The sequence below is a fragment of the Prionailurus bengalensis genome, chromosome C2 (assembly GCF_016509475.1).
Source record: "Prionailurus bengalensis isolate Pbe53 chromosome C2, Fcat_Pben_1.1_paternal_pri, whole genome shotgun sequence".
Lineage (NCBI taxonomy): Eukaryota > Metazoa > Chordata > Mammalia > Carnivora > Felidae > Prionailurus > Prionailurus bengalensis.
Genome location: NC_057350.1, coordinates 154,440,083 through 154,453,680, shown reverse-complemented (window position 1 = coordinate 154,453,680; position 13,598 = coordinate 154,440,083). Strand labels below are relative to the sequence as shown.

Below are 13,598 nucleotides of genomic sequence, written 5' to 3'. Positions count from 1 at the left end.
AGGTCATAGTGCCAGTAATGGCAGAGCTAAGACTTGGGCCCAAGAGGTCTGGTTTCATAGCCTATGCTCTTAGCTACTGCATCATATGAAAGGGTCTGCCACAGAAGCTTGTGTATGACATTCTCATTTGTAAGCTTGTCTTTTATTTTAGTCTCCTTTCTCTAATGATAGTAATGATTATTAATGTATACTGAGTATTTGCTGCATTGTAAGCACTTTGCCTGTATTAACTCAGTGCTTGTGGGATCCGTCTGAGGTGGGTAGTAGTATCATCATCGTCATAGAATTACTTTTATCATCCCCATTTTAAAGAGGAAGAAAGAAGACTAGTGAAGTTAAGTAATTTGGTCAAGGTCATGTCGAACATACTGGGGGAACCAGGATTTGAACTTAGGCACCCTCATTCGATAGTCCACAGGCCGAATCACTACATTCAGACGTGTCACTTGCAAATGTACCAGGGTGGCTGTTACCAGGTTTATCAGCTTCTGCGAAGACGTGTCTTTGACACTGTTCTTCAGCTGCTGGCTGACCCTAAGACAACAACTGTTTCTAGTGTAATTCGAACTTGCTTCACTTGTCTGTCCTAGGGCAACTCACCGTCTGTGTGAAGTGAAAAGCACTTTTTGCATAGGTCAGAAGTGGCTGGTCGTGGAGTATCGTAAAGCAGTTCTTAAATGGTTTTGAGCATGAGGGTCCCTCCTCTCCCTTAAGACTTTCTCCATCCCTCCACCCCCCCATAAAGGTAAACTTGCACATTATGATAGAAGGGTGTTTGTGTAAATACATATACTGCATATGGAAAAGTACCTGTAATTGCTTTAAATCAAAATGAGTTCACAGTGTGCATATTCTTTTCTAACTTGGTGTTTTTCCATTTAATAGTATGTCTTGAACCTCTTTTCGTATACTGTAATGTACATGATGTATCCTGTAGCGGGTGTACATTTGGGTTTCCGGTTTTTACTATTATAAATCACCTGTGAGAAATCTCTGTGCATGTGAAGGGGGAGGGGCATGTTATCTCCCCTCACTCCCGCCTTGCCTAATACTGATACTAAGTCTCTAGCATCCATGAGTAAAGTTTTCCTGGTTTGCTTTTTTAAATTGTATACTAAAGAGAATATTTTTATTTTCCTGTAATATTTGCCCGCACATGGCCTCTGTCTTTCGTGGGCATTCATTCCTGGCATTGCTGAGATCTAGCAGGTGACCCTGTGGCACACTAATGAGAATGAGTTCCTAGGAAACACCTGTTAAATACTGCTGTCCCCTGAACAGAACAATGCAGTTTGGAGCATTTTGTTGAATTATGTTATGTTATTTTTCGTTGTTACTATTCAAATTAACACATCATTCAAATTAAGAGAACAGCTCTTGCTTATTACTGTTTCTAACATCAGACTTACTGATTTGTGCGGAGGGATTCTAGCTCAGACTTTTGAATCGTCCTCCGTGACTTTTTAATGCTCATTTTTATTCTCAGTAGACAGAACGGTAATTACACCGAGCTGGATGTCACTAGTCAACCCTGCCTGGCATTCTCTTAGTGAACAGAGTGGGCTCACTAAGCATTCCCCTCCTCCTTCCCCCAGTCCCCTCTTTGTTAAAGAGGGCAATCAGGAATCAGCACCTCATGGAGACTCAAGGTAAAGCCCACTTGATTCTAGCCACACGCTTCACAACATATATGCCCCCCTTTTAGGCACTGGGTGTGTATACTGGTGATACAGACATCACTGCTTCCGAGGATCTTCTAGTTGAGTGGACAGACGTTCCCGGCACACCGGGGAGGTCGGCTGGGAAAGCATGGCGTCCTCCTTTTTACAGATGTGCAAACTGAAGGGAAGTGACTGAGTGAAGGTCGTTCCACTGCTTGGTGACGGACCTGGGACCTGTATCCCGGCCCTCTGGCTCCCGGTCCAGTGCTTTTTCAGAAATAACCGGGTGTCTCTTGTTTTCCAGAAAACAGTGTGTTATGCAACAGGTCAGGAATGTAAATTGCATTTGTTAGAGCTTTTAACAGGTTACTGGTGTTGCTGGTGATAGGGAATACTAGAAGTCTAAATGTGCATTTTAACCACATATTTTGTCGGGTTTTGGTTGCAGTCAGGTGACACGCAGTCTTTTGCACAGAAGCTCCAGCTCCGGGTACCTTCAGTGGAGTCTTTGTTTCGAAGTCCACTAAAGGAGTCTCTGTTCAGATCTTCTTCTAAAGAGTCCTTGGTACGAACGTCTTCCAGAGAGTCCCTGAATCGATTTGACCTGGACTCTTCTGCGGCCACCTTTGATCCATCCTGTGATATGGAGAGTGAACCAGAAGACTCACTCCCTAACTTAGACAGTCTCAACAAAGAACAGTTGATTCAGTGCTTGCGAAAAATGGAACGAAGGCTGAATAGCTACAAAGGAAAATGTTCCGAGGTAGGAGCATGATTTTTTTTTTTTGCCAATAAGAAAAATTTCCCTCTTGTTCTCTGTCTAGTTCATATTACTGTATGGCTTTTACTCTTGTGGTTGGCTAAACCATCGATTCCCCATATCCGCTGATTATCATGGCTAGTCTCTGGCATTATCTAAAGATTTTCAGGTGTACAGAACCCCTTTGGCAAGACCGTTAGTCAAATTTTGGAGAAGATCATTTCCGGTTTGCACCTTCCGTGCCTCTCTTCTCCCCCAGCCCCTCTCCCCAACATTGCTTGCACCGCCCACCCCCCCCCCCCCCCCCCCCCCCCCCCCCCCCCCCCCCCCCCCCCCCCCCCCCCCCCCCCCCCCCCCCCCCAGTGCAGAGCGCATCATCTTTCCTCCTCACATCCCCTTTTCTTGTTCATCTTCTAACTGCTGTGCTTCCGAAGTGACCTCTTCTGCCGACCAGACTTCCATCGCTGCTTACCCTAATTATGTTTTAGGTGGTCCGATTTTCTGACACATTTGGTTCACTCTCATACCTGCATTTAAACTTCACCTCAGATGAATCTTTAATTGCTAAATCCCTTGAGGATGGCACTGTCTGTGTGGTCTAAGAGAGGAAGGAAGCAGTCCCATTCCATCTTTTTTCCGCTCTTCCCTTTGGGCTGGGTTGTATTAGTTTCCCTCCCTGTCCTGTGCAGTGAAAACTCTTCTTCCTTAGGAAAGCCTTTCTGGGGCGAGTTGCCCATGGAATTTTTTTCTTTAGACAGCGCATAATGTTTTATTGCCTTACCAGTTAACTCAGCATTATAGTTAACTTTAATTGATGAATAATAAGGTTCAAGGTCCGTATATAATGTTAGCCATAACTGCCATTTTCGATCATGGCTGTAGTATGCTTAGTTTTACCCTTGCAGCCAAACATAAAAACAGAAACCCCTAGACGAAATATGTAAAACATCTTTTTAAAACTACAAAGTGCTGACAAAATAGGAAGGAATTATTAGGCTAAACTCTCTCAGCTCGCTGGAAGCTAGACATGTAAATAGCATTAAAGGCATCTGTCTCATGAGGTACTTGTGGAATCAGGCTGCTTTTTCCCGTAAATTTATTGTTATTCATTTCTGTCCAAGTTAATAATCGTCCCGAATTATTTGTTGTTTAGACTTATGTTATTTTTACTAACTTGCCTGTTGCTTCTGAGTTTGAAGCTGGGGCAGCAGTGTAGTTAGTATGAACGTATGCAAGACACTATGCATTTTAAGTTTACGGTGCCGTTGAATTTTGCACCTTCTCTGTGAAGTAGATATTAATTAGCTTCATTTAGTAGAATGGGGTTGAGAGGCTCGTGGAGACTTAATCACAGAGATTAAGAAAATGCGCTTACAGTCACACAGGTAGCAGCTGACAGACCTTGGGTCTTTCTGGTTGTTTCCACCCTTCTGTGCCACCTCAGGTAGAGGCATGCAGCTTCTTAGGGATGAAAAGAGCACATCGTCTTCATGTCTGTCTTTCCTTGCCATTGTAGGTGACCAGGATAAGATCGCGCTGTAAGTGACATCTCATTGTTGGCTTCCTCTTCCCACCTCTCCTACTCCCCGCTTGTTGAGCACTGTTTTCCTATCCGGGAATAAGAATACCTATTTTAAGGTAGTAAGAGGAGGATGATCGTGGTCTCAGGCAGATTTTTTTTTTTTTAATTCTTTATTGCATGGACTCCCCTTCCGTGACTGCCGGCCTCTTAACTCAAGGCATCAGTAGATGCGTTGAGGGGCACACAGCAGCCTTCCAAGGAGAATGGCAGGGCGCGGAGTAGGGGAGTGCTTCCTCCTCAAGCTGCAGCCTGGCTCTTCGGAGCCCTCTTGTACTTCTGAAGTAGGGTCCAAATAATCCATTGGAGCCACGTGCTTATTTTTCAGATGAATAGGGCTATGTAATCTCTAGGTTTAAGAGATTTGTTAGCGTATAATTTCATCAGGTTGTGTAGAATGTTTAAATATCCTATTTAATTAGGTTAAATGGTTAAACATCTCTTCAGAACCTAAATTACCCGTTTTCATCTATTGGTTACGAGTTCCTTTCTTCAGATTTTTACCCAGCCCTCGTCACAGTTCCTATAATCAGAGTCTTTTAGAGATGAATTACATGGTCTATAATAGCCCAAAGCAAAAAAACCACCCGGTGAGCTTGCTAAATAAACATATTCCTCCCCTCACCCCCAACTCCAGCCTCATTCAGTTAGTTTGGCGTGGGACCCAAGAATTTCTCCTCCTAAGCAAGCTCCCAGGGGATGCTGTTGCTGATGGTACTGGTTTGTGGCTACAGTTTGAGTAGCCTCGTGCCTTCAGGCAAGTTGGCTCTGATCATGATTGGGTACTGAGATTTAAAGATGTATGTGCCTGAGGTGGAATCGAGTACAGATTTAATATCTTTATACAGTCAAGTTATATTTTATTTTTTAGAAATACATTTCATTTGTTAATTTTGACTGTACACTATATGCATCTTAATTAGGTTGAATTATCTATAAAAGGATTCTCCTGATTTGTGTATGTTTGACTTTCATAAAGAGATGCGTTAGCAGTATTTAAAATAACTCATTTATTAAAAAATAAAAAAATAAAAGAATAAAAAAATAAAATAAAATAACTCGTTTATTTAGGAATGACTGATATTATTGGTGACTTTTTCTTTATTTTAGTTTGTTATAGCTTATCAGACTCTTCAGAGAGAGAAGAAGAAGCTCCAAGTAAGTGATATCTTGGCTGTGATATTGATTCATACATTATTTAAAAATTAGAGTCTTACAGTAAGATAGTTCTGACCCTCACTTTTAATAATTCTCCATGTGACCCAAGTATTTTTTTTTAAGTTTATTTATTTATTTTGAAAGAGAAAGAGCACAAGAGGGGCAGAGAGAGAGGGAGAGAGAATCACTCTCCAGGATTCAAACTCGCTAACTGACCTGAGATCATGACCTGAGCTGAAACCAAGAGTCACGCTTAACCAGCTGAGCCACCCAGGCACCCCGTTGTTTTAATAAAGGGAGTGAATGAGAAATTCCAGAGATTTTTACCTCTGGTCGGGATGGGCTTTTTTGAATTGTGGATCCCCTGCGGTGTGTAAGAGGTTTGGATTTAAGGCGTGTTTGCCTCTTTCAAACATGCTTTCTGGTGTCTCAATTTGCAAGTCGCATCTTGGTTTTTAGTGGTAGAGACATACAGCCTTCTAAGCTTTCCCTTCTATTTTTGAAATATCTGCAGACATCTCTGTTCCTTATCATTATATCAAGGTCCAAACGCAAGCATCTTCTCTGTTTTTTCCTGAGGCTGCTGCTTGTAAAGCTCTTGGTTAAGTATGTGGAGAGAGGAAGCTTTTCTGGGTGGCGCACCTCAGCCCCACTGTGTCACCCTGTTCTGTGGCTAGACATTTCCCACCAGGTATCCCAGGTGATAATTCACAGGTCAGAGCTAAGGGGAAGTATCCATTCCACTTCAAACGGTACCATCAGTTTGCTGTGATAAGATGTATAAATATTTATCATTTGGAATCATGCTGTATTAATTTCTGTTTCTGTCCTGTCTTGAGAAGGATGGAGAATATAGGCTTATTTTTGTTAGGGGATAGCATTTTTTATCTCTGCTGTATCACGATAAACATTTTAATGTCTTTTAATGGTAAAATATAACCGATATAGAAAGTCATGCACCAAAAATATAGTCTTATTTTTTACAGTAAAAGTTATTTTATTAACAGTTTAGCATTTTGTCCCATCTAAAGACACTAATTAATTTCCCCATGTGCATTATTGTAAAATACTTAATCTGCTATAGATAATAATCTCCATTAAGTACAACATTAAATTTTCTGGCTTTGATCTGGAGTATAATCAGTTCAGAATGATCATACCAATTATTTATTGCTGATTCAGTGTTCTCATTGTCCATAACAAATGTGGAAATCAGGATATTACAAATAGAGTTTTTAGTTTGTTAATGTTTTCTTGAACATGGGGGTCTTTTGACATGAGGGGTAGCTCTGTTTTAATGCATTGTATTATTAATATCTCATAAATTCATATTCAAAAGTTCATCTTATTCCTACAGTCTGTGGGTACCTTGCTTGTGTATCTTTGAATTGTCTATGGATTTTTATTTCTAGATGTATGTAATTCTACCACTAAGTGGCGGTAGAGAACTGTGGTTGCATAGTCCCAGTGTAAAGGATGTTAAAGATAAAGTTCAATGATTTGTGCTCTTTTTCTACTGGCTTTTCATTAGTATGTCATGCAGTTGTTTGAACCAACTTTTTTTTTCTTTTTAAATTGAAGGGTATATTAAGTCAGAGTCAGGATAAAGCACTTCGGAGAATTGGAGAGTTAAGAGAGGTAAGTTGTGATTAGTACTTTGAGAATAGTAATTAAATCTCTTACATTTATCAGAACTCTTGTACTTGTTGGGAGAGTTTCACCTACACTTGGGTAGTTAGAGTAAAAACTAAACAGCCCAGCTTATAAGATCAGCGATCAGTTTTTGCAGTTTTTATTTGTGTCGTTTTCCTAAGGTATGTACTGTAGGTGGAATTAATGACATAAGAGTATCTTATTTAGGGGCACCTAGGTGGCTCAGTTGGTTAAGCGTCCAACTCTTGGTTTGGGCTTAGGTCGTGATCTCACAGTTCATGGGTTGGAGCCCTGCTCTAACGAGTCCCGCTCTGTGCTGACGTGAGGAGCCTGCCTGGGATTTTCCCCCTCCCTCTCTCTCTGTGTCTCCCCTGTGCACACAGACACACACACCCTCTCTCTCAAAATGAATAAATAAACCTAAGGGAAAAAGAATATCATGGTTAGCAGTAGAATATCATTTGCCAGCTTGAACAGTCAGTGGCAACTTCCAAGGCTAACCTGTCTCCTCTGTTAGGTATTTCAGGCTTGTTTTTTGTTTTTCCTAACCAATAATCTTGGTAAAATTGGATAAAAACTATGTTCATTATAATTTTGGGGGATAACTTTTACAATGAGGTATTAGAATCCAGGCAGATATTTATCATTTGGAATCATACTTTGCTCATTTCTGCTCCTGTCCTGTCTTGAGAAGAACAGATATTATTGACTTGTATTGGTTAGAGGATAGGATTCTATATCGCTCCTGTATCGCTTATGGTAAAATTTTAAAAATATCTTGATTGTGAAAATATTTTAACTGTAAAGTATAACAAATATGGAAAATCATGCACAAAAATATATGGCTTATATGTGTATGGTGAACACATCATAACCACCACCACGGTCAAGAAATAGAATGTTCCCTGTCATCCCAAGAGCCCCTGTGTGTTTCCCAACCAAGTCATAGTCCCGTCCCTTTCTCCAAAATAACTACTGACTTGTGTTGTGCTTCCTTGTGTCTCTTTGAGCTTTTTTGTTTTTTTTTTTTTAAGTTTCTTTATTTTGAGAGAGAGAGAGAGAGAGAGAGAGAGAGAGAGAGAGAGAAAATTCCAAGCAGGCTCCACACTGGCAGCATGGAGTCTGAGACAGGGCTCGAACCCATGAGCCGTGAGATCATGACCTGAGCCCAGATGAAGAGTCCAACGCTTAACTGATTGAGCCACCCAGGTACCCCTAAGGTTTTATCACCTAAGTGTGTACCTCTAGACTAATAGTCTTGCCTGTGTAAAAATTGTTTTGGTATATCTTGAAAAGTCTCCTTGAACCTACACATCCCCCTGGATCCCTTTCTTTTCCTTACAGTTCATGTGTGGAAGAACCTGATGATAAAAGACCCAGAATCACTTATTGGCCTTATTCCAGCATTATAAACACAACACGTCTTAGAATAACAATTCTAATACTACCACCATCAATTATGATTCATGAAATTAGTTAAATAAATTTTTATATACTATTCCAGTTTTCCCACCATTTAAAGATCTTTTTCCATATGTATACTGTTAGGTCATAAGCCATTACATATGTATTCTTTTCCTTTTAACCCTTGTGAAAATGAAAACCCTGTTAGGAAATACTTGTCAGAGACACAGATTGACAAGTTTTAGTTATTTTTAGTATCTGCCTACCTGTGTTAGTTTTTCGTTGCTGCTGCAACAAATACACAACCTTAGTGGCTTAAGACAACACAAATCTCAGAAATTTGACACAAGTCTTACCCAGCTGAAATCAAGGTGTCGGTTGGACTGTTCCTTAATGAAGGTTCTAGGGGACAGTCTGTTTCTTTGCCATTTCCAGCTGTTGAGGCTGCCACGTCCTCTGGTCCTTGGACGTGGCAAAGCCTTTTTCTTTCATCTTCAAAACTGTCTATGTTGCATCTCTGCCCATTCGACCATAATCACTTCTCCCCTTCTCTTTGAACTCAATTGGGAAAGGTTCTGGTTTTAAGAACCCATGAAATTAGATTGGGCCCACCCAGATAATTCAGGATAATCTCTTATTTCGGGGTCTTGACTTATTCACATCTGCACCTTCCCCTGATATAGTCCAGGTTCAGGAATTAGGACTTGGGATCTGTGGGGCCATATTCTGTCTACCACACTGTCTTTAGTCAAGACTGTAATCAATGGAGTGGCCAGGGGACAGCTGGGCCAAGGGAAGAGAGGAGGAACAAGGGGTCTAGAGGCCATAGAATAAATTATTGTTTGGTACAGTTCTACACTATTTTTTTAGTAGCTAAGATCTATTTCTGAACTGTAACTCTGGTTCCAGTTACACGAAGAGAGATTTATTCCGTAATTTATATGTAGATACTAAATGGATAAGTGAGGGTCTGGATATTTTAAATTTTGTTCGCAAAGAACAAAAAATTTCCTTCAGCTAAATAGTATAATCCATAAAATCATGATTAGTATTTAATTAAACATTCAAAGTGCTGTAAGTCATAAAGTATTTCGTTTCTTTGGAATTAAAGTCTGAAGAGAAGTTACACGCAGGTTCATTAGTACTTTATTGATTCAGACCAGGCAAGAGTATAATTTTCTTTATTTTGTTATACGAAGATATTCAGGGTATCAGGAAGGATGTCGGGTTTGAGGCTAGCATCGAGAACTACCATGACTTCCAGTGCTTTGATGAAACCTCAGATGCAAGGCCTTCTGGCTAAGCGTCTGCGGTTTCTTATTGTTGGCATATTCACTGTATCCCTGGGGGGTTGCAGCTTTCTGTAAGTTTGCTGTGGCTGAACCAAGAAAGAAGGCATATGCAGATTTCTGTGGAAATTAAGATTCCATGAAAGATTTTGAAGAGATGAGGAAGGCTGGTATCTTCCAGGGGCTAAAAGGATTTTGGAATGTAAAGAATTTCTTTGGGTTGCGTCCCATGGAATTTTGTCACTGATCTGTGTTCCTCAATTATGGAACATGAATACTCGCTTATGGCATAGTTTCTCTTGATAAACAAGCAGCTAACAAATAACTGTAATAAAAAACGATATTCAGAAAACATTGCTTGCTTAGTATTTTATTTCTTCCTCATGCATATACACGTGAGTAGAATCCATGAAGATCTCTCCTAATATTTTTTGGATGGATGACAAAACAAAACAGCAGTCCTGTATATACATATACATATATGTATGTATATTTTATTCTTATGCTGATTTCTAGCATATTAGGCATTTGTTAATGAATCAGATAAGTAAAAAGGTAAGCAAAACCATTTCCAACAGATAGCATGTAATTTTCTTTGCCTGATCTTGAGTCTTATAACATCCACAGATATTAAATAGGAATATCATATTATGAGAAAGTTAATAGAACTATGAATATCATGAGCTCATCCAAGTAGATAGGGTTCTGATTCCCTTTTAAGGCCAGGTAAATGGGGAGTAAATGAAGACACTATCCTAGATATTTCCTCCTTTCTCTGTCCTTCTGTCCATGCATGGCGTGTACTTTTTCTAGGCTCACCTGGATGCAATTTATTATAAGCAATTGCTGTTCTCAAAGCTAACTTTAGGGAGGAGGGTTCATTTTTTGCAGCTTGAAATCACATCTGAACATAATGGGTAGCATAGGGCAAAGGTAAAAAATAGTGAAATAGTTAATGTATTTGATACATTCTACTCATCAGGATTTCTCTCTAAGGATATAATCAGAAAGACCTTTCAAATCATATGCATAAAAATGTTAATTTCAAGATTTGCCAAAATTTGTAAACAGTCTGAATGGCCAAAAATAGGAACATTATTGAATTAGTTTGTTATATTTAGTAGTATTATAGAGCCATTTATTATTATTTGGCTAAAAAGTTCAAATAGTATTAGATATACCCTGAACGTTTAATCAAAAATAAATTAAAAAAAAATTTTTTTAAAAAAAAATTTTTTTTTTCAACGTTTATTTATTTTTTTGGGGACAGAGAGAGACAGAGCATGAATGGGGGAGGGGCAGAGAGAGAGGGAGACACACAGAATTGAGAGCAGACTCCAGGATCCGAGCCATCGGCCCAGAGCCTGACGCGGGGCTCGAACTCACAGACCGCGAGATCGTGACCTGGCTGAAGTCGGACGCTTAACCGACTGCGCCACCCAGGCGCCCCCAAAAAAAAATTTTTTTAATGTTTACTTACTTTTGAGAGAGTGAGAGAGACAGAGCATGAGTGGGGGAGGGGCAGAGAGAGAGAGGGAGACACAGAATCCGAAGCAGGCTCCAGGCTCTGAGCCATCAGCCCAGAGCCTGACGCGGGGCTCGAACTCCCGGACCACGAGATCGTGACCTGGCTGAAGTCGGATGCTTAACTGACTGTGCCACCCAGGCGCCCCCAAAAGAAATTTTTTTTTTAATGTTTTATTTAATTTTTGAGAGAGCGAAGAGAGACAGAGCATGAATGGGGGAGGGGCAGAGAGAGAGATGGAGACTCTGAGCTGGCAGGACACAGCCTGATGTGGGGCTCGAATTCACCAGCCATGAGATCATGACCTGAGCCGAAGTCAGACACTTAACCAACTGAGCCACCCAGGTGCTCCAGAAGAAATTTTTAAAGTAAGAAATGACCCCAGATACTAGGGTCCAGTTCTAGAGGTAGTGAGATCCCTATCAAGGAAATATTGGACAATTGGCTAGCCAGCCTGTGGGCTGTCGTCAGGATATAAGTAGACAGTTCTTAAGTTCCTTTTTAACTTAACTGTAGTCTGTATTGTTTATGGAGTACTTAGTAGGATAGGGTAAAGTGACAAGTGGAGGGAGTGGAGTGTATGGTTAAAAGATGCTGCTGTTGTATCCAAGGATTTCTTGTCTACACGGAGAGGTTAAAGCATTAAAAACCTGAAAATCATCATATATATTGAGGAATTTGGGGATACCTAGGTGGCTAGGTTGGTTAAACATCTGACTCTTGATTTCAGCTCAGGTCATGATCTCATGGTCATGGGATCGAGCCCTGTGTCAGATTCTGCACTGACCATGAAGCCTGCTTAAGATTCTTTCTCCCTCTCCCCCTTTTCCCCTCCCCCATGCACGTGTGTGTGTGCGTGTGTGTGTGTGCGCGTGCACGTGCTCTCTCTCAAAAAAAAAACTGAGGAATTTTTGTTGGCTGTTAGAGATGGCATGTAACAGAGTCTAGTATGGTAGGATGTAGAAAATTATTTGGAAGAAATGAATTTTAAGGAGAGTAAAGGATCATAAAGAATTGGCCTGTGCGGAGTCATGGACGGCAGTGCTTTCCAGACTGTTTGGCTTTCATGGACTGAAAAATTACCTTCTAGTTCCTTCCAGATATAGGGGAAAGGAGAATTGTCAGGGAGCTGCAAACTTTTATTTTTTCAAGTAGGACATTGAATAAGGAACCAGATTCTTTTATTGTCATTATTTTTTGAAAGATTTTTTTTTTTTTTAAATTTTTAAGTAATTTCTATACCCATGTCACAACCCTGGGATCGACTGTTGCCTGCTCTTCCAACTGAGCCAGCCAGGTGCCCTGAAAGGTTTTTTTTTTTTTAATAACAAAAAAGAGTAGGAAAGACATATTCTCAGAGTAAAGGACAGTTGTTTAAATGAAGGAAAAACTGTCTACACCGGCTTTGTGTTTGTTATTTCACCACGGATCCGTCAGGACTTCATTGTGGACCTGTCCTGACTCAAAGACTGGCATTTGGAGACTCGTTCTGTGGGAGGAGTCAAGCCAGGAGTTTCAGCGAGAGGAGCAGTGCCAGGGGGATCTTGGGGCGGTGTAGGTGTGGGGGAGAATAGAGAACAGTTAGTGCTTCAGTGTTCTGAGAGCTAGGAAATTTGAAACATCGCAGAAGGAGGGCGTTGCTTGGTAGGTCCTTGAAAATAATGTCTGGGGAAAATTTTCTAGCAAATGTGTGTGCAAGGGATGGATTAAACCAGAGGAAGACTTGAGGTGAGAATTCTCTCTAGAAGGCTACTGAAGGAAATTAGTCATTGAAATGATAAAGATCTGGACTGTAGTTATGGGTGTGGAAAACGAGAGCACCCAAATATTGTAGAAGCAGTAAAAGAATCTGATCATACGCAGGGATTGGCAAAGGTAGGTACAATGTGACGGTGAACATTTTGAGCTCGGGGAACTAGAAAAGGAGGAATCCTAGAAAAATAGATGGGTTTTGATGGGATATTTCATACGTTCCAGACTGTAATCTCTAGTATTCTAACGGAATAAGTGTCAGAAGCACCGAAGGCACAGGACTGAAGGGGGATAGATGCCAATAGAATCTGTGAAGCGGGTGGGGCAAAATAAGAGACGGGAGTGTAGACAGGAGCCTAAAGCCCCAGAGAGCAGGTGCCTCATCTGAGAAGGGAATTATTGGTGACTGCTATAATAAACAGGTAAAGATCATTGGATTTCGTTGGGAAGGCTCCCTAATGACCCAAAGAAAGGAGCATTTTAAGTAATTTCAGGAACTTGAAATTTTTCAGTTTGGTGATCGGCTAGTTCAGCCTTTTCGTTTCACAGATGAGGAAGCTTCTGACTTTGGCTGTCTCTTGCTTCTGGGTATTGGGAGGCGGAAGGTTGTATCGGCTCTCTGTTTGGTAGAAAACAATGTAGTTTTAGGTCACGTGCATCAAGAGAGCACAAGGAGTAAGATGTCTTAAAGTCGGATAATGATTTTTTAGCTTGAATAATTATTTGTCCTCTCCACACTATTAACATCATAGAGCAGTCATTGCAGCCCTACAAATACACCTTCTTCTTGGACCTTCGTGGTTTTGAAGAAACAAAA

At 40.7% G+C, this 13,598-nt stretch overlaps 1 protein-coding gene across 8 annotated transcripts in view; it reads left to right on the top strand.

The window, feature by feature from the left end:
* GOLGA4 (golgin A4) overlaps window positions 1-13,598 on the top strand; it is a 127,473-nt gene that overhangs the window by 39,910 nt on the left and 73,965 nt on the right. For all 8 annotated transcript variants that reach the window (XM_043595765.1, XM_043595768.1, XM_043595769.1 and 5 more), the window contains 3 exons: window positions 2,110-2,424; window positions 5,111-5,158; window positions 6,740-6,796. In XM_043595765.1, coding sequence (XP_043451700.1) covers window positions 2,110-2,424; window positions 5,111-5,158; window positions 6,740-6,796 — 420 coding nt within the window. The remainder of the gene's footprint in view (window positions 1-2,109; window positions 2,425-5,110; window positions 5,159-6,739; window positions 6,797-13,598) is intronic.